This window comes from Macaca mulatta, chromosome 10, assembly GCF_049350105.2.
Source record: "Macaca mulatta isolate MMU2019108-1 chromosome 10, T2T-MMU8v2.0, whole genome shotgun sequence".
NCBI classification, from domain to species: Eukaryota; Metazoa; Chordata; class Mammalia; order Primates; family Cercopithecidae; genus Macaca; species Macaca mulatta.
This window is the reverse complement of record NC_133415.1, coordinates 32587747-32613661: the sequence shown is the minus strand read 5'-3', so window position 1 is coordinate 32613661 and position 25915 is coordinate 32587747. Positions and strand designations below refer to the sequence as shown.

The window sequence follows — 25915 nt, the reverse complement described above, 5'->3', positions numbered from 1 at the left end:
AGCACTGTAGGGAAGACTTTATTCAGGACCGTCTTGCTAGGTATAGGGACCATGCGAATGAGATTCTGCAGTGGGGGAGGGAGATTAGGCTCAACTCCGAATGGGCAAGCGGAAATTGACAGCCAAGGAGCAAGGGGGTGGGAGCTGGGTCAGCACATGGAAAATGACTAAGAAGAAACATCCTGGTAAGGGAGATTCTGGCTACACCAACTAACAGGATTTTTGCTGAAGACAGGCCATGGTGACCAGACATCTTCACCTGGGGGACAGTGTAGGAACGGATTAGATAAGGAGGGTGATCAGATGTCGAGGGTCGGGGGTGCTTCTTGCTAAAGTGACTCTGCAGGGTTCTTGCTCTAAGTGAAATTTACAAGAAAGTGCACAGATGGGCCTAGAAGAAGGTTCAGAAGCCTGGTTTGGCCAAGCAAAGAATCTATGTCGGTCCCTCCTCTTGTTCAAGGGAAGAAGAGATTATCTTTCCTCAAATAGTACAAGTCCATTTCCTTGCTGGGCTGCCTTTTGTTCATTAAGGGCCAGCTGAATCATCTGCTGGGACCGGCAGTAGAGGAGATCTCCTACATGGTCTGAGCCATCAGGCCTTGCATGTTGAAGATAAAAGCAAAACAAAGGTATTAGTTGGAACCAACTATAAACTCAGTTTCTGAGTTCAGAGGGCAGCTACTCAAGAAGATTTCCGGGTGCTGTGCTTGAAGCATCTTCAGATGGAGTAGGGGCTAACAGATTTTCCTGGATGGCAGTTTGCATGTCACGAAGGCTGCCCACAAATTATCTTCTGTTATGGTGCCATCTCTAAAGTTTCTTTTTTTTTTTTTTTTTTTCTTCAGATGGAGTCTCGCTGTTGTTGCCCAGGCTTGAGTGCAGTGGCGCAATCTCGGCTCACTGCAACCTCTGCCTCATAGGTTCAATCTTTGCAACCCTGGGGCTGGACCTGGATAAGGTTCCTGGATAAGGACCTGGATAAGATTCTCTTGCCTCAGCCTCCTGAGTAGCTGGGACTACAGGCGCACGCCAGCACACCCAGCTAATTTTTGTGTTTTCAGTAGAGACGGGGTTTCACCATGTTGGCCAGGATGGTCTCAATCTCTTGACCTGGTGATCGGCCCACGTTGGCCTCCCAAAGTGCTGGGATTACAGGTGTAAGCCACTGTGCCCGGCCTAAAGTTTCAATCAAGTTGTCCAGCTTCAGCTTACAGGGCTTCCGGAAATGGGAAGTTTTATTTTTTAGTGGTTCCAGGCCAGAAGGGTGGGAAAAAAACTGGAAACATCAGTTTAGAGAAAATCAGATATTAGAGGAAACTAGAAGAATTCAGGATCCAATCCAGTTTGTAGGTAAAGATCAAAACCTCAAAAACAATGAACAGGGCTAGAATCTAATAATGGGTGCACTGTAATTTTCTTCTGAAACTAATTTTTCTCTATATAGTCACCCTATTTCTATCAAAGATGTTGAAGTAAGACTAATTCGTAGCATAAGTTTAGGTTGATTAAACTTGGCCTAATTACTTACATAAGTGCCACAACAATAGTGAGTGAACACATAGGCTTTCTTTAAGTTTGCTTTGCTAGGACTTTTAATGGGCATCTCAGATTGGGCTTTTAAAAGCCTTGCCAGGCTAGGAAGCCAAGCCAAAGCCTCACCATCATACTTCATTTGCAGTCGTTACAGGTTTGGGTGAATTCCTCTCTTTTTGAGGTCCGCCAAAATATCCTGACATTCTTGGCCCTGTCAGGAAGTGACTTTCCTTACTCACCTACAAGGCAACCATGTGACCCATGTATTCAACGTATCAAACCCATTTTTCCCCAAGGGCTTTATTTGTTCTATAAAGTCATCCTTAGTTACTTAGAGTTGTCTGGCCATATCTGAAAATATGGCATTTCAGTCAAAGCCTTGGTAATATAAACAGCATTTCCAATTGTGTCCTGTTACAAAGAGAAGAGGTTCTTACTGAACTTATGTAAATAAACATATTGACATGAAAATCAAAATACTCATGAATAGTTTCTGAATTATGGAAGGATAAGGCAGAGAGAAAAAGTAATTGTTTCACTTTTGTTTACAAAGGCACACTTTACCAAACTGCTGTAAGCTATGGATAGCTTAAAAGAAAGGAGAAAAAAAAGCTTCCTTAAATCTGGAAAACAAAACATTAAAGAACCAGCAATGTTTCAAACAAAACATAAAAAAATTATCCTGGCTGGGTGCAGTGGCTCACACCTGTAACACTTAGGGAGGCTGAGATGGGAGGATCACTTGAGGCCAAGAGTTTGATACCAGCCTGGTCAACATAGCGAGACCCTATCTCTACAATAAAATTAAATAAATAAATGTCATTGGTTTATTCATCGCCATGTAATTTATTCTTGTTCTGTTTGATCTTGATCAGCAGTTTCAGGAACCCATCAGTGTCGTCATTCGAGTTCTGAAAATTCTGGCCAGGCGTGGTGGCTCACGCCTGTAATCCCAGCACTTTAGGAGGCCAAGTCAGGCAGATCAATTGAGGCCAGGAATTTGAGACCAGCCTGGCCAATATGGTGAAACCCTGTCTCTACTAAAAATATAAAAATTAGTCGGGCGTGGTGGTGGGCGCCTGTAATCCCAGTTACTCAGGTTGCAGTGAGCCGAGATTGCACCACTGCACACCAGCCTGGATGACAGAGTAAGACTCTGTCTCAAAAAAAAAAAAAAAAAAAAAAAAAAAGTTCTTGAAATTTTTTTCCAGAGTTCTTGAAATTTTGTTCAAGCAATTCTCCTGCCTCAGCCTCCTGAGTAGCTGGGACTAAAGGCACGTGCCAGCATGCCCAGCTAATTTTTTGTATTTTTAGTAGAGACAGGGTTTCACCATGTTGGCCAGGATGGTCTCCATCTCTTGACCTCGTGATCCGCCCGCCTTGGCCTCCCAAAGTGCTGGGATTACAGGTGTGAGCCCCAGTGCCTGGCTCCAGCCACAATTTTAAGTAATCAAAAACCTAATAAAAAACAATATGAAGAATAAGGAACTATCTTGATATAACACAAACATCTGTTTCCAAGGTCAATTATTTAAAAGGTAAACAGAAATCTTCACAATCTCAAATACTCTAAGAAAACTTTGTCATTTTAACAGAGAAGACCAAATTAAAAGTTCTGCATCACTGTACTACTAATAAAGCTAATTTTAACGAAACCTTATAAATGAATCCATCTAATCTCACACAAGATAATATTTATTTTCCAAGCTTTCTTTTCTATAGATCTTTTACAACTTAAAAAAATTACGGCCAGGCACGGTGGCTCATGCCTATAATCCCAGCACTTTGGGAGGCCGAGGCGGGTGGATCATGAGGTCAGGAGATTGAGACCATCCTGGCTAACATGGTGAAACCCTGTCTCTACTAAAAATACAAAAAATTAGCTGGGCATGGTGGCGGGCACCTGTAGTTCCAGCTACTCAGGAGGCTAAGGTAGGAGCATGGCGTGAATCTGGGATGTGGAGGTTGCAGTGAGCTGAGATCGTGCCACTGTACTCCAGCCTGGGCAACAGAGTGAGACTCTGTCTCAAAAAAAAAAAAAAAAAAATCTATCAGTACTTTTTTTCCCTACATTTTCTTTCTCATTCTTTTTTTTTTTTTTGAGACGGAGTCTCGCTCTGTCGCCCAAGCTGGAGTGCAGTGGCGCGATCCTGGCTCACTGCAAGCTCCGTCTCCTGGGTTCACGCCATTCTCCTGCCTCAGCCTCCCGAGTAGCTGGAACTACAGGCGCCTGCCACCGCGCCCGGCTCATTTTTTGTATTTTTTTTTAGTAGAGACGGGGTTTCACCATGGTCTCGATCTCCTGACCTTGTGATCCGCCCGCCTCGGCCTCCCAAAGTGCTGGGATTACAGGCGTGAGCCACCGCGCCCGGCCATTCTTTCTCATTCTGAAACAACCAGTTACTATATATATTAGCACAGCGTCAGTTATTTCTTTAAGGGATTTTATAAATTAATTTGGTGCTACTATCTGGAGGTAGAAAAATATCATGTATACATAACATACAAACATACATATGTAGTTGCTCTGCAACTAAAGTTGGCAGAGGCCAGACGCGGTGGCTCATGCCTGTAATCCCAGCACTTTGGGAGGCCAAGGCAGGCAGATCACTTGAGGCCAGGAGTTTGAGACCAGTCTTGCCAACATGGTGAAACCCAGTCTCTACAAAAATACAAAAAAACTAGCTGGGCGTGGTAGTGTGTGCTTATAGTCCCAGCTACCTGGGAGGTTGAGGCAGGAGAATAGCTTGAACCCAGGAGGTGGAGGCTGCAGTGAGCTGAGATTGCGCCACTGTACTCCAGCCTGGGTGACCCAGTGAGTCTGTCTCAAATTAATAAATAAATTTGGCAGAGTATACAGTCTGGAGGGGTTTGAGGAGAGGGGATTCAGGTGACTGAGAAGTTCTGATGGGAGAAGTAGGATCCAGTAGAGAGAACAGAGAGGCCTCATAGTGAATTGGGAAGAAGAGACTTCCAGCCCAGGAGTCAGGGAGCGAATCCCCATTCAGAACAAGGAGCCAGGAGGAAGACCTTCCAACCCAGGAAGTATTATACCTCACAAAAGCAGCCTGGGACCTTAAAAATCAAAATCTGTCCTTACCAGTTAGAATAAAAGTTTGTCTATAGCCATGGCTCAGGAGTACATCCCCAATCAGCCAGTCAGGAGAGAAGACAAAGGCTGCAAAGTTGCACACTGAGAGTCCTGGGTTAGGCCGGGCACGGTGGCTCAAGCCTGTAATCCCAGCACTTTGGGAGGCCGAGGTGGGCGGATCACGAGGTCATGAGATCAAGACCATCCTGGCTAACACGGTGAAACCCCGTCTCTACTAAAAAATACAAAAAATTAGCCGGGCGTGGTGGCAGGCGCCTGTAGTCCCAGCTACTCAGGAGGCTGAGGCAGGAGAATGGCGTGAACCCAGGAGGCAGAGCTTGCAGTGAGCCGAGATTGCACCACTGCACTCCAGCCTGGGCAACAGAGCGAGACTCCGTCTCAAAAAAAAAAAAAAAAAAAGAGTCCTGGGTGAGAGTCCTGTGGCACCACAATCATTAAAGAAGAAAATTATTCAGCCTTTGTCAAAGCATGGTAGGGAAGGCCTTATTAAGGAGTATTGCCACTGGCATATGGACCACAGGCAATGGGGTTTTGCTGCAGGGGAGAGATTCAGCTCAACTCTGAATACAGCAGGGACAAGCGTGAACTGATAGCTAAGAAGCAGGGTGGAGGGTGAGTGGATGGAAAATTACTAAGAGGAAACATGAGTGATAAGGGGGATTCTGGCTAAGCTGACCTAAGAGGATTCTTGCTGAAAACAGGCTGGGGTGATCAGACATCACCTAGAGGATGGTGGAGGGATGAGGAATTTCATCAGTATTATGGGGAAACGAAAGAGAGATCAGCCTGTTACTGTGTCTATATATATAGAAAGAAGTAGACAGAACAAGACTCCACCTTGTTCTGTATTTGAGATGCTGTTAATCTGTGACCCTACCCCCAACCTTGTCCTTGCAAGAGACATGTGCTGTCGTGACTCAACCTTTAAAGGATTTTGGGCTGTGCAGGGTGTGCTTTGTTAAACAAGTGCCTGAAGGCAGCTTGCTGGTTAAAAGTCATCACCATTCTCTTAATCTCAAGTACCCAGGGACACGTACACTGCCAAAGGTCGCAGGGACCTCTGCCTAGGAAAGCTAGGTATTGTCCAAGGTTTCTCCCCATGTGATAGTCTGAAATATGGCCTCGTGGGAAGAGAAAGACCTGATCGACCGGGAGCCTGACACCCGTGAAGGGTCTGTGCTGAGAAGGCCTCTTGGCAGTTGAGATAGAGAACAGCATCTGTCTCCTGACCGTCCCTGGGCAATAGAACATCTCGGTGTAAAACCCGATTGTATGTTCTGTTTACTGAGAAAGGAGAAAACCGCCTTAGGGCGAAAGATGGGACTTGCTAGCTCAATGCTTGCTCTTAATGCACTAAAAAGGTTTATGGAGATGTTTACATATGCATATCAAGGCACAGCACTTTTCCTTAAACTTAAGTCACAGAGATCTTTATTCATATGTCTTACTGCTCACCTTCTCCCTACGATGATCCTATTATCCTGTCACTTCCCTTTTTCTAAGATAGTAAAGACAATGATTAATAAATACTGAGGGAACTCAGAGACCGGGGCCGGCCCGGGTCCTCTGTATGCTGAGCGCTGGTCCCCTGGACCACTTTTTCTTTCTCTATACTTTGTCTCTGTGTCTCATTTCTTTTCTCAAGTCTCTCGTTCCACAAAACAAGAAACGCCCACAGGTGTGGAGGGGCAAGCCACCCCTTCAAGTATTGAGGGCAATCAGAAATCAAAGCAGGGTGGTTCTTGCTAAACTGGAATTCACACAGATGGACCTAGGTTTAGGAGCCTGATAAAGTTTGGCCAAGCAAATAATCTTTTGTCAATACAACAATACAATACTTTTCACTTTTTTTTTTTTTGAGACAGAGACTCGCGCTGTCTCCCAGGCTAAAGTGCAGTGGCGCGATCTTGGCTCTCTGCAATCTCCACATCCTAGGTTCAAGCAATTCTCCTGCCTCAGCTTCCTAAGTAGCTGGGACTACAGGTGCGTGACACCACGCCCAGCTAATTTTTTGTATTTGTAGTAGAGACAAGGTTTCACCATGTTGGTCAGGCTGGTCTAGAACTCCTGACCTCAAGTGATCTGCCCGCCTCGGCCTCCCAAAGTGCTGGGATTACAGGCATGAGTCACCATACCCGGCCTTGCCCACTATTTTTTTGGAGACAGTCTCGTTCTGTCGCCCAGGCTGGAGTGCAATCTCAGCTCATTGCAACCTTCACCTCCCAGGTTCAAGCGATTCTCCTGCCTCAGCCTCCCGAGTAGCTGGGATTACAAGCACCCGCCACCACGCCTGGCTACTTTTTGTATTTTTAGTAGAGACAAGGGACAAGGTTTCGCCACGTTGCCCAGGCTAGTGTCGAACTCCTGGGCTCAAGTGATCCGCCTGCCTGGGCCTCTCAAAGTGCTGGGATTACAGGCCTGAGCCACAGGGCCCGGCCCACTATTTTTATCACTCAAGATTTTCGTCTGCAGCAGCTATTATTGGGGTGGCTACCTAATGGGAAATTTTTCTATTTCCACTATTCCTTCCACATTTATTGACAGGAAAGTTAGTCTAAGGAAGAGCTGTACCCTCACTTACTCATATCCTCCTTTTCCTTTTTTTTTTTTTTTTTTTTTTTGAGACGGACTCTCACTCTATCGCCCAGGCTGGAGTGAAAGTGGTGCCATCTCGGAGCACTGCAGCCTGGAACTCCTGGATTCAGGCGATCCTTCCACCTCAGCCTCCCGAGCAGCTCGGACCACAGGCACCCGCCACCAAGCAGCTAATTAAAAAAATTTTTTGAGCCAAGCGCAGTGCCTAACGCCTGTAATCCCAGCACTTTCGGAGGCCGAGGCAGGCAGATCAATTGAGCCCAGGAGTTTGATACCAGCCTGGCCAACATGGTGAAACCCCGTCTCTACCAAAAACATAAAAATTAGCCGGGCGTGCTGGTGGCGCCTGTAATCCCAGTTACTCGGATGGGTGAGCCAGGAGAACCACTTGAACCCGGGAGGTAGAAGTTGCACCCCAGCCTGGGTGACAAAGCGAGACTCCATCTCAAAAAAAAAAAATGTAGATACTGGGGTCTCACTATGTTGGCCTGGCTGGTCTCGAACTCCTGGGCTCAAGTAATCCTCCTGCCTCGACCTCCCAAAGCTCTAGGGATTACAGGCGCAAGCCACCGCGTCCGGCCTAACCCTCCCTGTTTGGGATCTCCTGTTATAGTATTAGAAAATGGAAAAGCTCCAGACAGTTGAGCACACGCGTTCTTTGTAAATGATGACGTCTGATACAGTGATGCTTTCAACCGGGTTGTGTAACGCCTGTGTGTGCACGGTCTCTTCTGCAGTCTCCACTGAAGGTGGCCCGTCTGCGCGTCCGCTCCCGGCTTACCCCGCGCTCCCTGTTCCCGGCATTCCCGGCGCTCCCCGCGCTTCCCGCGCTCCCCCGCTCCCGGCATTCCCGGCATTTCCCGTTCCCGTCGCTCCTCGCGGCCGCCGCCCTCCGGCCGGCGAGCCCCGCCCGGGCAGCGACTGTTAGCGCGACAGCGGCCTGGGGGTCTGGTCCCGCCCGCGCGGCCGCGCTATTGGGCCGCGCGCCGCGGACGCGCGCGCTACGCGCCACCGATTGGCGGCCTCCGCAGCCCGCTCCGCGGCTCCCCCAATGCGGGGCGGCCGCGTGCGGGGATTGGCCGCGCGCTGCGAAGGTCCGCCCTCCGCTCGCCCGGCGCGGCAGGCTGGTCCCGGCGACCGGAGGGTCTGGACAGGCTTTCCAGATGGCTGCGGCGGTCGGTCGGTGAGGCTTTCCCGGCTGTGGTCTGGCTGCGGGCGGCTCGGGTAGCCCGCGGGCGCCTCAGGTAGGTGCGGGGCGCGAGGGGCGCCCCGCGGGCGGGCGGGCGGGCGCTGCGGCCTGCGCGAGGGCGCGCCCTTCCCTCCCGCCTCCCTCCGGGACCGAGGCCGCGGGTGGGGCGGGGCCGGGGCGCGGAGCCCGGCCTTTGTGAGGCAACATGGCCGCGGGCGGTGGAGAGCGCGGGGTGGGGACCCCTCCGGGGCTGGGGGGGCTGGCCCCGGGCCCAGGCGTTGCCGACTCTGGTCGCTGTCCGCAGGGGTAAAGAGGCTCCTCTCCCTGCGGGCCCGAAGCCCTAGCATCGCCTTCAGGCGGGAAAGGTGTGGGCAGGGACAGTGCTCGCCTGGGACCCTGCTGGCGTTAACACAGTTTGGGAAATCCAAGAAGTCGCCTAAGTCTTTTTGTCCACCAAATGCTCACTGGTTGAGTGTCACGTAGATAATTGGGATACGGTTTTATTGTAACAATGAGCATGGCGGAAATAAATGGAAGGTGGCAACCTGTTGACAGTGATGCCTGTCTGGTGTCAACCGATGGACTTGGCTTTCTTGTGGCAGGAGTCTGATTTGCCTTTTTGCATGCTTGCATGTACCTTGTTCCTGTACGGCAGTCCCGTCTATGGCTGTCGACTGTTCGAGGCCAACCACCAGGCGAGGATCCACTATTTCCTGGCCAGACTAGACTCCTGGCTGTGGGTGTGGCCCAAACCCTGCTGCAGGCCTTCACTCACAAAAGGGAGTGAATGGCCAGCGCGGGGTACCCAGTGTTGCCTCTAAGTGCGGGATGTGAGGCCTGTTGGAGGATGACAAAAGGAACGGATGAGGTCATACTGCCGCTGGGTTGGGCGGGAGGCTGCAGCGGGAGAGACTTGACCAAAAAGCAGCATCCATGGCGCTGGCACTGGTGCTGGCCGGTCGCGGCCAGTGCCTCGGTTAGCTAGCACAGCAAGTGGACTAGGAAGAAGGGTGCTGTCCAAGTGTATGGGTTTTCTCCCCGTGCCAGGGGTCCAGGGGAGCTTGCCTTGAGCCCATTCCTGTCTGATGGTCCTGTTGGCAAGGCAGGGTTTGCATCCGGTGTTTGGTCAGCTGGAGCAGTGGGGAGGCCTATGGGCGGAGAGCTCCCCTTTGAGCCCTTTGCGGCCAGGCACTGTGTGGAGCACTTCCCAGGGGTTGTTTTGTAGTCTCACCACGACCTTGGGGTAGGAAATGTGCTTTCTGGCTGGCTTGCCCAGTCTTAGACTCTGTTGTTGTAGCCCCCTCCTTTGTGATGTCATCCAGCCTCCTGGCTTTAATGCCAACTTTCCTTGACATCTTAACAGCTCCAGCCCTGGCCTCCCTTCTAGGCTCCAGCCTGGTGTTTCTGGCCACCTCTTCTATATCTCCATGTGTTACTCTGGTGCCAAATAGCCATATCCAAACCAAACTCAAATCTTCACCCATGCCAAAACATTCCTTGGCCTGTCTAAAGTCCCTTTGATTCCTCTTTTTCTTATAACTTCATGCAGTTGACAGGAGGCCCTGTCAACTCACCTTCTATTTCTAAGCACAGACCGTTTTCCACCACCTCCAGGTTAACATCCTGGCCCAGCCTACCTAGTGAACCTCTAATTCTCTTTACTGTCACCTTTGGTCCTCACTCCCCATCCACCACCTATAGTTTTTCTGGACACAGAGTGATTCTTCTTCCTCTTCTTTTTTTTTTTTTTTTTTTTTTTTAAGACAGAATCTTGCCCTGTCGCCCAGACTGGAGTGCAGTGGTGCGATCTCAGCTCACGCAACTTCTGCCTCCCGGGTTCAAGTGATTCTCCTGCCTCAGCCTCCCAAGTAGCTGGGACTGCAGGCTTCCACAACCACCGCGCCCAGCTGATTTTTGTATTTTTAGTAGAGACGGGGTTTCACCATGTTGGCCGGGCTGGTCTCAAACTCCTGACCTCAAATGATCTGCCTGCCTCAGCCTCCCAAAGCCCTGGGATTACAGGCGTCAGCCACTATGCCTGGACACAGAGTGACCTTTTTTTTTTTTTTTTGAGATGGAATCTCACTTTGTTGCCCAGGCTGGAGTGCAGTGGCGCAATCTCCGCTCACTGCAATCTCCACCTCCTGGGTTCATGCCATTCTCCTGCCTCAGCCTCCTGAGTAGCTGGGACTATAGGCACCCACCACCATGCCCGGCTAATTTTTTGTTTTTTTAGTAGAGATGGGGTTCAACATGTTAGCCAGGATGGTCTTGATCTCCTGACCTTGTGATCCACCTGCCTCGGCCTCCCAAAGTGCTGGGATTACAGGCGTGAGCCACCGCACCCGGCCCAGAGTGATTCTTTTAAACCATAAGATGGTATAAAACAGAGGTGGTGTAGATGCAAGCCAGCTTGCCTGCTTGTAAAGCAGTTCCATCACTTCCTAGCTGTGCGACCTTGAGCACATGAGTGAACCTTTCTTTCATAGTGCTATGTGAGAACTGGGTGAGTTAAAATGCTTAAAAGTGCTTAGAACAGGGCCTGGCTGAGGGTTGGTTGCCACCGCTATCCTGGAATCAGCTGATGCCACTGCGTGGGCTTTCCTTTCCGGTGGCCCATCTCTCTCACTAAAAGCCAAAGTCCTGGCAGCAGCCTCGGAGGACCAGCCCTGATCCATCTGCCCTCATGGACCTGGCCCACTCACATTCCCTCAGCACACTGCCCCAGCTGGCCACACCACATTCCTGACCCCGGCCCTCTGGTTTTCCTCTTAGTGTCACCTGGAACTTCCCCTCCTCCCAGCCCTGTTACCCACCTGGCTTACTCCTCTGCCTTCACGTGGACGCAGGTCATGAGGCCTTCTTGGATCCTCCTTCCTAAAACTGCTTCCCCTTCTTCAGGCGCTTTCCTTGTTTTGTTTTTGCTTGAATACTTCTTGGCATGTGACAGTGTACATACTCTTCTTAGTTGTTAGCGGTCCATCACCCCCACTAAAATGTGAGCTCTGTAGAGCAGGGTTTTGTCCACTTTGTGTCTGCAGCATCTAGGATGGTGTGTGTGTGTGAAGAATGGAGAAAGCTTGTAGAGGGGAGGAAGGAACTTGACCAGGACTGCCCACCACTGAGCTCTGGGACCGGGCAGGTTTCCTGCTTTCCCAAGGAGCTCACTCACTTGCACGGCGCCAGGCTTCCCTGCTGTGCATTTCTTCAGGGCCGCTGCTCAGCCCCTATTAGCACCTTTGCTTGGAATGTCTACTCTAGCTGCTGCTTTGCCTTCTGTGGTAGCAGGCTTCCCCATTCCGCCACACTGTTGGTCTCTAATCCCCTGCTCCTTGTAGCTTCTTCATGTAGCTTTTTGTGTCCCAGAATCACGGATTGACTCACCAGGGTCTCCATGGGACTGCCAGGTTCTGAGGTGTCTGGTAATCTGTGGCACTGGGCGCATTGACCCCTCGGTCTGTTCTCTGAAATGGTCTTTCTTGGTTGTCAGGAGACTGACCTCACCCCACTTAGTGTTCCTCATGCCTACCTGGTTGCCGCCCACAGCCTCCTGAACGTCTTCGGCACTTTATAGTCAGTTATGTGCTGTGTTTCCTGGATTATAGTCAGTTATGTGCTGTGTTTCTTGGATCCTTAGCATCTTTGATGGACACATCTTTCGAGATGTACTGTGTGAAATTCCCATTGGATTCAGAAATGTTAGGACATCCTAGAATCCAGGAAATGGGGTGACAGCACAGTGGTCATTGCCCTGCCAGTGTGTCCAGGCCCTGTAACCTTGTCTCTTGTCCATGTAGTGCGTTCCTCAGAGTAGATTGCCAGTAGATAGTTGTTCAATGTATTGAGTAAACCTAAACTAGTCTCTGGTTTTCATGTCGTGTCCCCTTCGAAGTACAGCCACCATGCCCTATCCCTTGTTAAATGTGTGATGTCTGCATCTCCTGTTCTTTCTGGGAATCTTGGGAGGATGTTATGTCATGCAGTGCGGTTTGCATGTGTGCATCTTTACTGGTGTGCACGCATGTGCATGCATGCGTGTTCCTGTGCACGTTCTGGGAGTGTGCATGTGCGTGTGTCTGCATGTGCTCCTCCTGCTCCGATGCAAGGTTTTCTGGCTGCCCCCTCAGACCCATCTTCCCTGCTTCATGTTGTCCCTTTTTTCATGCTTCCTCTGTAGTAAGGCTTCCTACAGTTTCGTCCTTAACCCTCGGGGCGGCCTTCCTCCTGTGGGTTTGGCGACTACCTCCTCAGTGCATCTTGGCCTTCCGTATCTGGGCCAGTCATGGCTCCAGAGTTGTGGCCTTGGCACCTTCAGAGCCTGCCTGGAGGTCCTCTCCGTTCTCCTCGCCAGGCTCCTGTCTGCATGCTGGAATTTGGGTGTCCTTCCTTGTCTTTAGTTCCCTCTTTTCTCTGCTCTCCACCTCCACTGGGTCAACAAGTGCGGTCAGTTCTGTGACACTGTTCTTGGCCCATTGCCTGGGCCTCTTTTACACCTTTGTCCTCTGGCCTGGAGGACTGTCCCTGTGCCTCGGGTGCAGTTGCTTCTGCCTGGCACAGCTGTGGGTCTCCCCTCTCAAGCAGAAACCTACTTGTGGCATGAGAGTCGCTTCACCTTCAGTGGCTCCTTATTGTCCCTAGGGCGGAACAGGCTGCAGATGGCACCCAGGCCTCTCTGTGCCTCGGCTCCAGCTGTCTCTTGTGGCTCCCCACCCCAAATCCTGGCAGGTCCCTTCCCCACAGCCACCCACCCCTCTCCTCCATCGGGAACAGAACTATGCTGCCACCTCTGGTGACCTCAGCACGCTGCATCACTGTCCCCGTCCACGTGCTACCCTGTGGGCCCAGGAGAGCCCTGGGGTCCCTGAGTAGCAGAGCGCCTGGCCATGCCTCTGAGGCCCCTAGTGCCGCAGAGTTGAGCTGAGGGTCTCGCGCTCGCCCTCTGACTGACCCAGCCCTTTCAGGTGAGTGGATTGCTGTGCTCTAGTGGCCTGAGGGAGGCCACGTGCCTTCTGTGTGTTCCAGAAAGGGTGCCTCCCACCGCATGCTTGCTTATCTGAGTTAGAAGAATGCTGTGGTGGGGTTTAGTGTAAATTTTTAAAATATTTTTTGAGCCTTATGATTATATAGTTTTTGTGTTTCTGAAGTAGGAATTAAAGTGGGCAGTTAACAAAATATTTAACTTTGGACTTAAGTTATAATTCAGGTTCTGAAGAAAAAAAGTAAGGTTAATTTGTTCTGATGCCTAAAAGGTCCTCTTAGGGAATATTATTTGAAGCCCTTTACTGTGCTGTTAATAGTGCTTGACTTTTAACTTGGTACCAGGGAAGTGGAAGGTTTCTGTCATTTTGTGATGATATTTTTAAATTTCTTTGCAGGTAGAAGAAGAAAGGTGCCACTCCGGCATGAAGACAGACTCGCTTAGTCGCCAATCACTTAAGCTGAGTGCATTGTGATTTCCAATAATTGAGGCAGTGGTTCTAAAAGCTGTCTACATTAATGAAAAGAGCAATGTGGCCAGCTTGACTAAGCCGCCAGCGCACAGCGCGGCAGGACGCGCCTGGGTCTCAGCGGACTTTTGCATGTTAGCTGTGTAGATTTATGTGAGGGCTTGTAAAACTCTGGTCTTGTAAACTAGTCTTAAGCGCTTTTAATATGGAGACAGATGAGAGCCCCTCTCCGCTCCCGTGTGGGCCCGCAGGAGAAGCGGTGATGGAGAGCCGAGCTCGCCCCTTCCAAGCGCTGCCCCGTGAGCAGTCTCCACCACCTCCCCTGCAAACGTCCAGTGGTGCAGAGGTAATGGACGTTGGCTCTGGTGGTGATGGACAGTCCGAACTCCCTGCCGAGGACCCCTTCAACTTCTACGGAGCTTCTCTTCTCTCCAAAGGATCCTTCTCTAAGGGCCGCCTCCTCATAGACCCGAACTGTAGTGGCCACAGCCCGCGCACCGCCCGGCACGCACCTGCGGTCCGGAAGTTCTCCCCTGACCTTAAGTTGCTTAAGGATGTAAAGATTAGCGTGAGCTTTACCGAGAGCTGCAGGAGTAAGGACAGGAAGGTGCTGTACACAGGAGCAGAGCGCGACGTGCGGGCGGAGTGCGGTCTGCTCCTTAGCCCTGTCATTGGGGACGTGCATGCTTGTCCCTTTGGCGGGAGTGTTGGTGACGGGGTAGGCATAGGGGGTGAGAGTGCTGATAAGAAGGATGAGGAGAATGAGCTGGATCAGGAAAAGAGAGTGGAGTATGCAGTGCTCGATGAGTTAGAAGATTTTACTGACAATTTGGAGCTAGATGAAGAAGGAGCAGGCGGGTTCACGGCTAAAGCAATCGTTCAGAGAGACAGAGTGGATGAAGAGGCCTTGAATTTCCCCTACGAGGTATGTTGGCAGCCCCTCCTTTAGAGGGCTCTTAGCAAAACCCAAAGAGAGATTTGGAAATTGCAGCATCTTTTGAAAGCAGGGAAATTGAAAAAAAACCAAAATCGTCTCTGAGGTGGAATAATGTTAATGTGGAGAAGAGAAAGATGTAAGGAGTCCACATTTTTAAAGTTTCCTAATGAAAAGTTTGGCCCATGGATAGGCCTTGCACCCCTGATCCAGCACCTGAGGCAACAGGTGCTGCTGAGACACTCCTTGGCAGTGTGTGCCCCTGGACCAGGTGTGTTGGTGTCAGCTGGTAGCTTCATCCCGTTTGTTTTTCAGATGATCATGCACCCTAAGGGCACATCTAGGCCCCGTGAGAGCACCTCCTTTCTGTGTCTGTTCTCAGGAATGCTGTTGAGCTCTCCTGGTGCAGGAGCATGAGCGCCAGGGGCTCTGGTGTCTGAACAGCGTGTTTTGCAGGATGACTTTGACAACGATGTGGATGCTCTGCTGGAAGAAGGCCTTTGTGCCCCCAAAAAGAGGCGAACAGAGGAAAAATATGGCGGAGACAGCGACCATCCCTCCGATGGAGAGACGAGTGTGCAGCCGATGATGACCAAGATTAAAACAGTGCTCAAAAGTACGTGGGTGGGTCAGAAGTGGTGGGTGTTCCAGGGCAGTGGAAGGGTGGTTGCTTCCTTAGCAGAAATGCTTTGAGAGAGCTCTGGTGCCAGGTAGTGGGCTGGGTGGAGGCATGTTTGAGGACAGGACAGTCATGTCTGAGGAGGGAAACACAGGCTGTAAGGATGCAAGGACGTCCTGGTGCATGACCCAGATTCAGATCCTGGTGTGTGCTATGGAAACCACAGAGCAGCAGGCACTGTGCAGAGGAATAGGAGGGGACTTCTGAGGGGGTCAGGAGGAGATGTTGGTGCATGCCAGGAGCCAGCATGACCGTCAGCTGGAGGGTGTGGAGGCCAAGGGCAGAGGTGGGTGCACAGTGAGATGGCAGGTGATAGTTGTGGTCCAGGTTCTGGTTCTGTACCAAGTGTCACAGGAAGCCACCAGAAGCAAGTGGTGTTACCTGATTTTTGTTTAACAACATGGCTTCTGGGCCACACATGGTGCATGTACTTCAGGTGGGCAGGGTGGAAGTGCCCTGGTAGATGTGGCACTTACTCAACTTTGAGTTGAGGGCAGTGGGGAGAGCACTTGGGAGGCACCCAGAGTTGCACTGTGAGGCTCTGTCATCGATGTGGTGCAGGTGTTGGGGGAGTTGGAGTCGGTGGCTTGGAGGCACCTGTGAGGGTCTTGGTGGAGATGTGGGACTCGGTAGAGGGACTAAAGAGATGCACGGGGACTCATGCTCACAGGTGAGACCCCAGGCTGAGGGCTGGGGTGCAGAACGTGGCAGGGTGCAACTGGGAGCAAAGCAAGGGGCGGGTGGCACATGGCCATCCTCCTTGGGCCATTGAGGGGACAAGTTAGCCATGCCAGGTGCCACATGTTGCTGCCTATGTCGTGTTGGTAGCAGTTAAGCAGGAGGGCTTTTGGGCCAAAAGGTTGCAGGCAGGGTAAACCTGGGGCTTCAGCTTCTGGGGCTGGGGACAGGAGGCTTGACCTCCGGGCCTCTAGGAGGCTGGTTTGGTGCTGCAGTTTCAGCAGGCTCATTCAGAAGGTAAACCCATGTTTGTCCTGCACAGCTCACAGGTCAGCAGCCATTCTGGCCTGGATGCCTGGACGCTCACAGATGGACAGCTGCATGTGATCCCTCCCTCAGGTGGCTGGGCCAGCTTTGTGTCCACTCACAGTCACAGAGGAGCAGCCCCAGCGGACCTGTGGCCCGTCTCTTGCCTGGCTCCTTATTCACTTTGCTTCTTTTCCTGACTTAGCCCAAAGCTGGCAGGAGGCAGCTCCATCTGGGCCTGACTCCGTGGGGAGAGCACCCCCGCAGTGTGCGTGCACTCCGACCTTTAACACTCCCTTCCTGGATCATCACCTGATGGTGACCTGGGTGTAGGTGTCAGGTCCAGGGTCAGGGCCACTTGGTGGGAACCTGGCCCTGAGAGTCCCTGGACCTTTTTCTCCTTATGTATATTTTTAAAGATTTAATTTGCTTTCTTCTGTTTTCTAATTTTTTTTTTTTTGAGGTGGGGTCTTGCTGTTACCCAGGTTGGAGTGCAGTGGCATGATCATAGCTCATTGCAGCCTTAGCCTCCCAGGCTCAAGTGATCCTACCCCCTCAGCCTCCCAAGTAGCTGGGACTGTAGGTGTGTGTGGCCATGTCTGGATAATTTTTAGAAGGTTTTTGTAGAGTCGGGGTCTTGTTGTGTTGCCTAGGCTGGTCTTTCTAAGTTTTTAATTTGTTCCCAATACCTGTGAGAAAGTTAAGTTTTAGTTACATCTTTGCCTTATGCTCTTCCCAGCAGTCAGGCCTGGTGGCAGGTGTCAAGTTGATAAGTCGTAAACCTCTTCCTCACAACTGCCTATAAAGCAAAGAAGGGGTTGGGAGTAGTGCATTTAACTGACTTAGAAACGGAATCATTTGAAGCAGTGTTTTGTATGCTGCTGAGAGTGCAGCTCAGTTACAATGAAGACTTGTCACCTGGTCCCTGGGAGCAGTGGCTGACAGCCATGCAGTTTATTAGCAAAGCTCACCCAGCCCCAAGGCGCCTCTGGCCACAGCCAGGCAGACAGGAGAGGAGTCCAGTGTCTACAGTGCTTACCAGATGTGGAGGCAGGAGCTGAGGCTGGGACTTGTATCTTGCATGGACCTGTTCTGTGCTCCTTCATTTACTGGTTTGACACGTGTAAATTCCCACCTCAGGCCGCATGCTATCTGTCCTAGGCCTAGAGGCATAGCAGTGAGGAAGGAGAGAGGAACTTCGATTCTTTGTGAAGATCCAGATAAACACATGCATAGTACCCAACAATTTCTTGTGCAGGAGGTGCTGTGACAACAATTCCAAATGTTTTTACAGTGATTATAGGATGTTCTTGTCTTCCTGTGCAGGTCGTGGCCGCCCACCTACAGAACCGCTGCCCGACGGGTGGATCATGACATTCCATAACTCTGGAGTCCCAGTGTACCTACACAGAGAGTCTCGGGTGGTCACCTGGTCCAGGCCATACTTCTTGGGAACGGGAAGCATACGGGTAGGGGAGGCATCAGTCGTGACTTTAGGCTTGTAAGTTCTCAGACCAAAATGTGCACATCCCCACACACGGCACCGCAGCCAAGCAGAGGCCGGTGAAAGGCATCAGAGTTTCAGACTCTCGGGTTGTCCTTGTAATCCATATTGCAATTTCGCTATCCACAGAAACACGACCCTCCTCTGAGTAGCATCCCTTGTCTGCATTATAAGAAAATGAAGGACAACGAGGAACGGGAGCAAAGCAGTGACCTCACCCCTAGTGGGGATGTGTCCCCTGTCAAGCCTCTGAGCCGATCTGCAGAGCTGGAGTTTCCCCTGGATGAGCCTGACTCTATGGGTGCTGACCCGGGGCCCCCAGATGAGAAAGACCCACTAGGGGCTGAGGCAGCCCCTGGGGCCCTGGGGCAGGTGAAGGCCAAAGTCGAGGTGTGCAAAGACGAATCTGTTGGTGAGTTTTGAAGGACTCTTCCCTTCTTGCCTCCTGGGACCCATGAGCTTTGTTTTTCTAATGAAGGTCATCATTGTTCCTAGTTGTACTTGTCAGCAAGGGGCTGCGCACCTCCACTGTTGATGTGGCTGAAAGGCTTGTCTTTCTGTCCTTGCAAGAACCTGCCTGGGCGCAGCACCCTAGGCTCCTGTCCCTGGGCTCTGCAGGGCCTGCATGGCTGAGGCTGCTGGGGAGATGGCTGCTGGCACTGGCAGTGGGCCCTTTTCTCTTTGGTTGTTTGTATGATCTTTCCCTAAGTCTTGCTTTTTCAGTAGGATGTGCTCATGTGGCATTGTTTTGATTTATCTTGATGAGCTCAATGAGCCTCTTTAATCCATGACTCAGTGTTGGGAAACTGTCACCATTTTGTGGACAGTTCCCTCTTCAATCCTGCAATTGCTTGTTGGATGTATACTGGTGTTTCCCATTCTCTCTTCCATGTCTTTTAGCCTAGTCCCACCATTTAAGTCTTAGTTCTCTCTTCAGGTGCGGCAGGTCTCTGTGAACCCACCTGCTGGATTACTTTCAAAGAGCACTTTCCATTTTCTAGGTTTCTGTTTGTCTGTACATCACTACCCAGCCTGTCTCATAACTCCGTGGAGTGTGGGGTGCCCTAGAAGAGCCTGTGATGGGGGCTCTTGCCAAGGATGGGAAAGTGGCCTGGGAGGAAATGTGACAAATGCGAGACCCTGTGCAGGGAGCTGCCTGGGTGTGTTGCTGACTACAGAGGTGGCCAGGATGGCCAGAAGGAAAAGAGGTGGTCAGAGGTGGCGGGCGCATGGAGCCCGGGTGCTGCTGGCATTCTGGCACCTGTTTTGATGCAGGGAGGAGGTCCCGAAGGCCATCTGACTTTTTTTTTTTTTTTTTTTTTTTGAGACGGAGTCTCGCTCTGTCGCCCAGCCCAGGCTGGAGTGCAGTGGCGCGATCTCGGCTCACTGCAAGCTCTGCCTCCCGGGTTCACGCCATTCTCCTGCCTCAGCCTCCCGAGTAGCTGGGACTACAGGCGCCCACAACCGCGCCCGGCTAATTTTTTGTATTTTTAGTAGAGACAGGGTTTCACCGTGGTCTCGATCTCCTGACCTTGTGATCCGCCCGCCTCGGCCTCCCAAAGTGCTGGGATTACAGGCGTGAGCCACCGCGCCCGGCCATCTGACTTTTTTAAGCTTTCTTTTTCCTTTTTATTTTTATATTCTTCTTGCTCCAAATGAAGTAAAAGAACGTCTCAGAAATTCATCCGGAAGGGACCTGCCAGAATAATCTGAGCTGCTGTAGGGAGGGCTTCATTCTTTGCTTCCCTCCCCTTTGAAAGGGACGGGGAAGGGAAATAGTGTAACGTGACCTGGGCCTGCCGCACGCACTGGGCTGTGATAACCTGACTCCTGTGTTCGAAGTTAAGTAATTTGGTTCTCTGGTAAATCTGGGACAGATCTCGAGGAATTTCGAAGCTACCTGGAGAAGCGTTTTGATTTTGAGCAAGTTACTGTGAAGAAATTCAGGACTTGGGCTGAGCGGCGGCAATTCAATCGGGAAATGAAGCGGAAGCAGGCGGAGTCTGAGAGGCCCATTTTGCCGGCCAATCAGAAGCTCATTACTTTATCAGTGCAAGATGCACCCACAAAGAAAGGTATAAGCCTCTGCGTTTTAACATCAGCAGACTGATTCTGTTTTTATTTCTAATACGATGTGTTGAGGGCATGTTTTATGAGTTGCATTTCGTTCAAAGCTTATGTTTATCCCATGAATGCAGGGGTCTGCCACATTCATGGTGGTGAGCCCCTAGTTACTGACATGGTAACAGGAAGCTGTGTGCTGGCTTGTGGCACTGCTTCACACTTGCTGAGATGATCCTTTTTGTCACAGAGTTTGTCATTAACCCCAATGGGAAGTCCGAGGTCTGCATCCTGCACGAGTACATGCAGCGTGTCCTCAAGGTCCGCCCTGTCTATAATTTCTTTGAATGTGGTAAGTCTAACCTCCCCCATGTCAGTCCTAAAGAATCACAAGGTGTCACTTCAGTCAGGGCTGGGGAGGCAGGCGCTGACCACTAGCCCTCCTCTACTGGGATGGGAGGGAAGGGAAGGTAGAGAGCAAGGTGCTGCAGATGGGTGGCTGGTTTCCTGGAGCCGCGCCCCGTCCGAGTGGGTGGCTCTGCTTTCCCCTTCCAGTCTGTCCCCTCTCCCCACCTTCCTTTTGTCCTGCCCCATCTGCTTTGCTGGTTTCTGATCCTGTGTTGTCATGGACAGCCTTATTGCAAGCAAGTCCTCCCCACTGTGCACTGGGTCCTTTCCCTGGTCTCCTGGTGCCCCTGGGTGTCTGAAGGGTCCTTGGGCATGCATTTCCCACCAGCTCTGTTTTCCTTGGGCGCCCTCATCACACACCTTTGTGAAGACCACTCTGTCTTCCCCTTGGAAGCTGGAGCCTGGGGGTCACTCATCCTTTGGGGTGGTGTTTCTTTGGCAAGCAACATCTTGTGCTTTCCCATTCCGACAGTCCTGTGTCCGTCTTTCATAGACCTCAGTCCCTGTCATAGGAGGCTCTGCCCCTCAGCCTTCTGCCGCCCCTCTGGCTCACCATCTCCCATGTGCCCCATTTCCCTCCACTTTCCCAGCTATGCCCTTTGCTGCTGCCTGTCCGCTGCCCATCTCCAGTCCCAGGGAGCCCCAGGTTTCTGCAGTCAAACACAGGCTGACTCTCTTCAGGGACAGCCCCTGACTGTGCCTTGTCTGTCGCTGTGGGCAGACTGTCTACACGCTTTTAATGTCTTGACTAGTATGTTTTAAAACAAGTAATTTTAATTTTAAGAGAACCCAAGTGAGCCTTTTGGTGCCTCGGTGACCATTGATGGTGTGACTTACGGATCTGGAACTGCAAGCAGCAAAAAACTTGCGAAGAATAAAGCTGGTAATATGCTTGCTTGGGTGTCAAAGATACGTGCTGCCTGCTGTGTCTGCCTTGCTGCTTGGTTAGGGAGGGGCTGAGCAGTGGTGACAAGTGGCAGGTGTGGGTGGGGCATGTTTATTTTATTTATGTAATCATCTACTTTGATTTTTAAAATTACATGCTCATTGGAAAAGACTCAAATAGAGTAAAGTGTGAGATTTAAAAGTAGAAGGCCTCAGCCAGATGCGGTGGCTCACACCTGTAATCCCAGCACTTTGAGAGGCCAAGGCGGGTGGATCACGAGGTCAGGAGATCGAGACCATCCTAGCTAACATGGTGAAATCCTATCTCTACTAAAAATATAAAAAATTAGCTGAGCGTGGTGGCGGGCACCTGTAGTCCCAGCTACTCAGGAAGCTGAGGCAGAAGCATGGCATGAACCAGCGAGGCAGAGCTGTGGTAAGCCGAGATTGCACCACTGCACTCCAGCCTGGGCGACAGTGCGAGACTCTGTCTAAAAAAAAAAAGGAGGCCGGGCACGGTGGCTCAAACCTGTAATCCCAGCACTTTGGGAGGCCGAGACTGGCAGATCATGAGGTCAGGAGATTGAGACCATCCTGGCTAACACGGTGAAACCCCGTCTCTACTAAAAAAAATACAAAAAACTAGCCGGGCGACGTGGCGGGCACCTGTAGTCCCGGCTACTCGGGAGGCTGAGGCAGGAGAATGGCGTGAACCCAGGAGGCGGAGCTTGCAGTGAGCTGAGATCACGCCGCTGCACTCCAGCCTGGGCGACAGAGCGAGACTCCGTCTCAAAAAAAAAAAAAAAAAGAAAAAAAGTAGAAGGTGTCGGCCGGGCGCGGTGGCTCAAGCCTGTAATCCCAGCACTTTGGGAGGCTGAGACGGGCGGATCACAAGGTCAGGAGATCGAGACCATCCTGGCGAACCCGGTGAAACCCCGTCTCTATTAAAAAATACAAAAAAACTAGCCGGGCGAGGTGGCGGGCGCCTGTAGTCCCAGCTACTCGGGAGGCTGAGGCAGGAGAATGGCATGAACCCGGGAGGCGGAGCTTGCAGTGAGCTGAGATCCGGCCACTGCACTCCAGCCTGGGCGACAGAGCGAGACTCCGTCTCAAAAAAAAAAAAAAAAAAAAAAAAAAGTAGAAGGTGTCTCTACTGAGTGACAGCTGGGCCAGTATACCCCTCCCTAGTCCTGGCCCTGCACATATTCAGGGGTGTGCCTAGAGCCAACTGGGCTGTACTGGGCACACACTGTAGTGCTTGTTTGTTATTAAACTGAGCAGCATGTGGGCATGCCAGGAGGGAGGAGAAGCGGGCCAGCGTGCTGTCGGCATCCTCCCCCAGTGGTGCTGGCTCTTACCAGCACTATTTCCTGAGTCCTCCCACTCCATGTTTGTGCCCAGCCACACAGAACACCTGGCACAGCACAGCTCTGGGAAGGCCGTGTGTCCTGGTGAAGACCCACTGCCCTTTTGTACCATGCCCTTGCCATTTGCATTCATGCCGTGCATTCGTGGTAGTTGACGTTCTTTCACGAAAAGCCATTTGCCTCAGCGTCAGGGTTAGTTGGCCTCTTGTAGGGTGGTGTTGGGTGTACACCAGGCCTTGGCACCCACAGGTCAATTCTTGAGGTATCTGTCATTGGCATGCGTTTTCCAGAATACCTACTGCCCATCTTAGAGAGATTCTGCCTAAGAGACTTTTGCAGCTCAACAAAGTGGGTGTGGTGGAGGTTTTGACAGATAACTTGCAGTGGGGTCTTGTGTGGGGGTGGAGATGCCTTGGGCATGGCTGTGTGCTCCTCCCGTTGCGGGGTCACCCGCTTTCCTCCCCATGTGCTGGAACCTACTTCCCCTGCCCAGACTCTGGCTGCCTTATAGACATCTTGGCTCCATGTCTTGCCAGCACTCATAGCTCTGTGGGGTCTATGGAGCCATCAGCCGTTGGCTACGGCACCTCTGACCCCAGTGGCCATGCCTGTGCTCTGCCCTCCGGCAGCCCCCTCTAACGTCTCTCAGACCTGGCTGCATCTCTCCACCCACGCCAGCCACTGCCTTTGCCACCTGGTCTAGGTGCCTGCAGCAGCCTGCTCTCAGGCCTCCCTGTGTGGTCCAGGGCCCACGAAGCTGTTTTCTCGCGTACCACCAAAGTGGTTCCCTAACACACAGCTCTGAGCTCTTCCCTGCCTGCTCCCAGGACCCCAGGGTGAGAGCGCACATACCCAGTATGGCCTGTGAGGCTTTCCGGCAGCCTGCCCCACGTCTCTTTTCTTTAGAACGGGCTTTTCGTCTGTCCTGTCCTGACCCTGTCTCTGAAGTGCTGCCACTCCTCAGGGCCCTCGCTCAGCCCCTGAGCTGTGGGGATGGGAGGCAGCAGTGCACAGTTCACTCTGCAGGATGGTGAGAAGAGGGCAGCGCCCAAGCCTTACCCTCAGGCTCTTTTTTTTCATAGCCCGAGCTACACTGGAAATCCTCATCCCTGACTTTGTTAAACAGACCTCGGAAGAGAAGCCCAAAGACAGTGAAGAACTTGAGGTGAGTGTTGTGGTCCTGCCCTACTGGGAGCTGCGGGTGCAGTGTGGCTACCCTGCCCTATTAGTGTGAGTTGGGGGTGTCCATGGGCTGTGCCCATGCCTTCCATGCCCTGCAGGTTAGTCATCCAGCCTCCAGGTTCTTCTGTTTGTATTTTCATAAAAGAGGAAACTTGCCTGTCTTTGTATAGGCAGAGAAAAAATGTCCTTTTTCTTAGAGATTTTTGTCCTCTGTTTTGCAGCATTGAGTGTGCACCGTAAATGTCGGGTACATGTAGGTTTGTGATGGGAATGAATCTTTGAGGCAGAGTCTACAAGATTTAGATTTTTTTTTTTTTTTTTTTTTTTTGAGATGAAGCCTTGCTCTATCACCTAGGCGGTGACAGACTTTGATCCTGATCCTATTGCAACTTTCGCCTCCCGGGTTCAAGTGATTCTCTTATCTCAGCTTCCTGAGTAGCTGGGATTACAGGTGTGTGCCACCATTTCTGGCTAATTTTTGTATTTTTAGTAGAGATAGGGTTTCACCATGTTGGCCAGGCTGGTCTCGAACTCCTGACCTCTGGTGATTCACTTGCTTCAGCCTCCCAAAGTTCTGGGATTACAGACATGAGCCACTGTGCCCGGCCCTAGATTGTTCTTTATACACTTGACCCTTGAGCAATGTGGAGGTTAGGGGCACCAGCCTCTCATGAGGTCAAAAATTCACGCATCACTTTCAGTCCTCCCAAACCTTAACTACTGGTAACCTACTCTTGACCAGAAGCCATACCAATAACATAAATAATTGGTTAACACATATTTTGTTATGTACATATTACTACAGTGGTCCCCAACCTTTTTGGCACCAGGGATCAGTTTCAGGGAAGACAATTTTTCTACAGACGGTGTTGGGGGGCGGGGATGGTTTCAGGATGACTCAAGCACGTCACATTTATTGTGTACTCTTAATTTCTGTTATTGCTACATTATAATATGTATTGAAATAACTATACAGCTCGCCATAATGTAGAACCAGTGGGAGCCCTGAGCTTGTTTTCTTGCAACTAGATGGTTCCCTCTGATGATGATGGGAGACAGTGACAGATCATCAGGCATTAGATTTGCATAAGGAGTGCACAACCTAGATCCCTTGAATGCACCGATCACAATAGGGTTCATACTCCTGTGAGAATCTAATGCTACTGCTGATCTGACAGGAGACAGAGTTCAGGCATAAAATGAGTGATGGGGAGCAGCTGTAAATACAGATGAAGCTTCACTTGCTCATTCACTCCGCACCCCCGCCCCCTTCACTCATGTCCTGCTATGCAGCCCGGCTCCTAACAGGCCATGGATTGGTACCTGTCCGTGGCCTGGGGGTTGGGGACCCCTGATATATACTGTATTGTTACATTAAAGTAAGTTACAGAAAAGAATGTTATTAAGAAAATCATAAGAAAAAATTTATTTACTATTCTTGAAATGGAAACATCATAAAGGTCTTCATCCTCCACATCTTCATGTTGAATAGCTGAGGAGGAGCGGGAAGAGGAGGAGTTTACCTTGGTGTCTCAGGGGTGGCAGAGGCAGAAGAAAATTTTTGTATAAGTGAACATGCAGTTCAAATCCATGTTGTTCATGCAGTTCAAATCCATGCAGTTCAAATCCATGTTGTTCAAGGGTCAGCCATATGAAGAACCATTTAAAACTAGCTGTGAGACGGGTGGATCACGAGGTCAGGAGATCGAGACCATCCTGGCTAACACGGTGAAACCCCGTCTCTACTAAAAAATACAAAAAACTAGCCGGGTGAGTTGGTGGGCGCCTGTAATCCCAGTTACTCGGGAGGCTGAGGCAGGAGAATGGCGTAAACCTGGGAGGCGGAGCTTGCAGTGAGCTGAGATCCGGCCACTGCACTCCAGCCCAGGGGACAGAGCGAGACTCCGTCTCAAAAAAACAAAACAAAAACAATAAAACTAGCTGTACACCTTTTTGGGTAAATGGTTATTTGTAGCAAGGGCTTCTGAAATTTTGAAGGCTGCATTCTTATTTATATAATAGCTTTATTGAGATA

At 50.9% G+C, this 25915-nt stretch overlaps 1 protein-coding gene across 1 annotated transcript in view; it reads left to right on the top strand.

Annotated features, from left to right (window-relative positions):
- Positions 1–8675: 8675 nt before the first annotated feature.
- The window catches only part of DGCR8 (DGCR8 microprocessor complex subunit), a 31741-nt gene continuing 14501 nt past the window's right edge, over positions 8676–25915 (top strand). Inside the window, 9 exon segments of the mRNA NM_001194750.1 lie at positions 8676–8794; positions 13805–14801; positions 15267–15426; positions 17800–17942; positions 18107–18389; positions 19855–20052; positions 20289–20390; positions 21231–21329; positions 23781–23863. Coding sequence (NP_001181679.1) covers positions 14082–14801; positions 15267–15426; positions 17800–17942; positions 18107–18389; positions 19855–20052; positions 20289–20390; positions 21231–21329; positions 23781–23863 — 1788 coding nt within the window. The 5' untranslated portion in view covers positions 8676–8794; positions 13805–14081.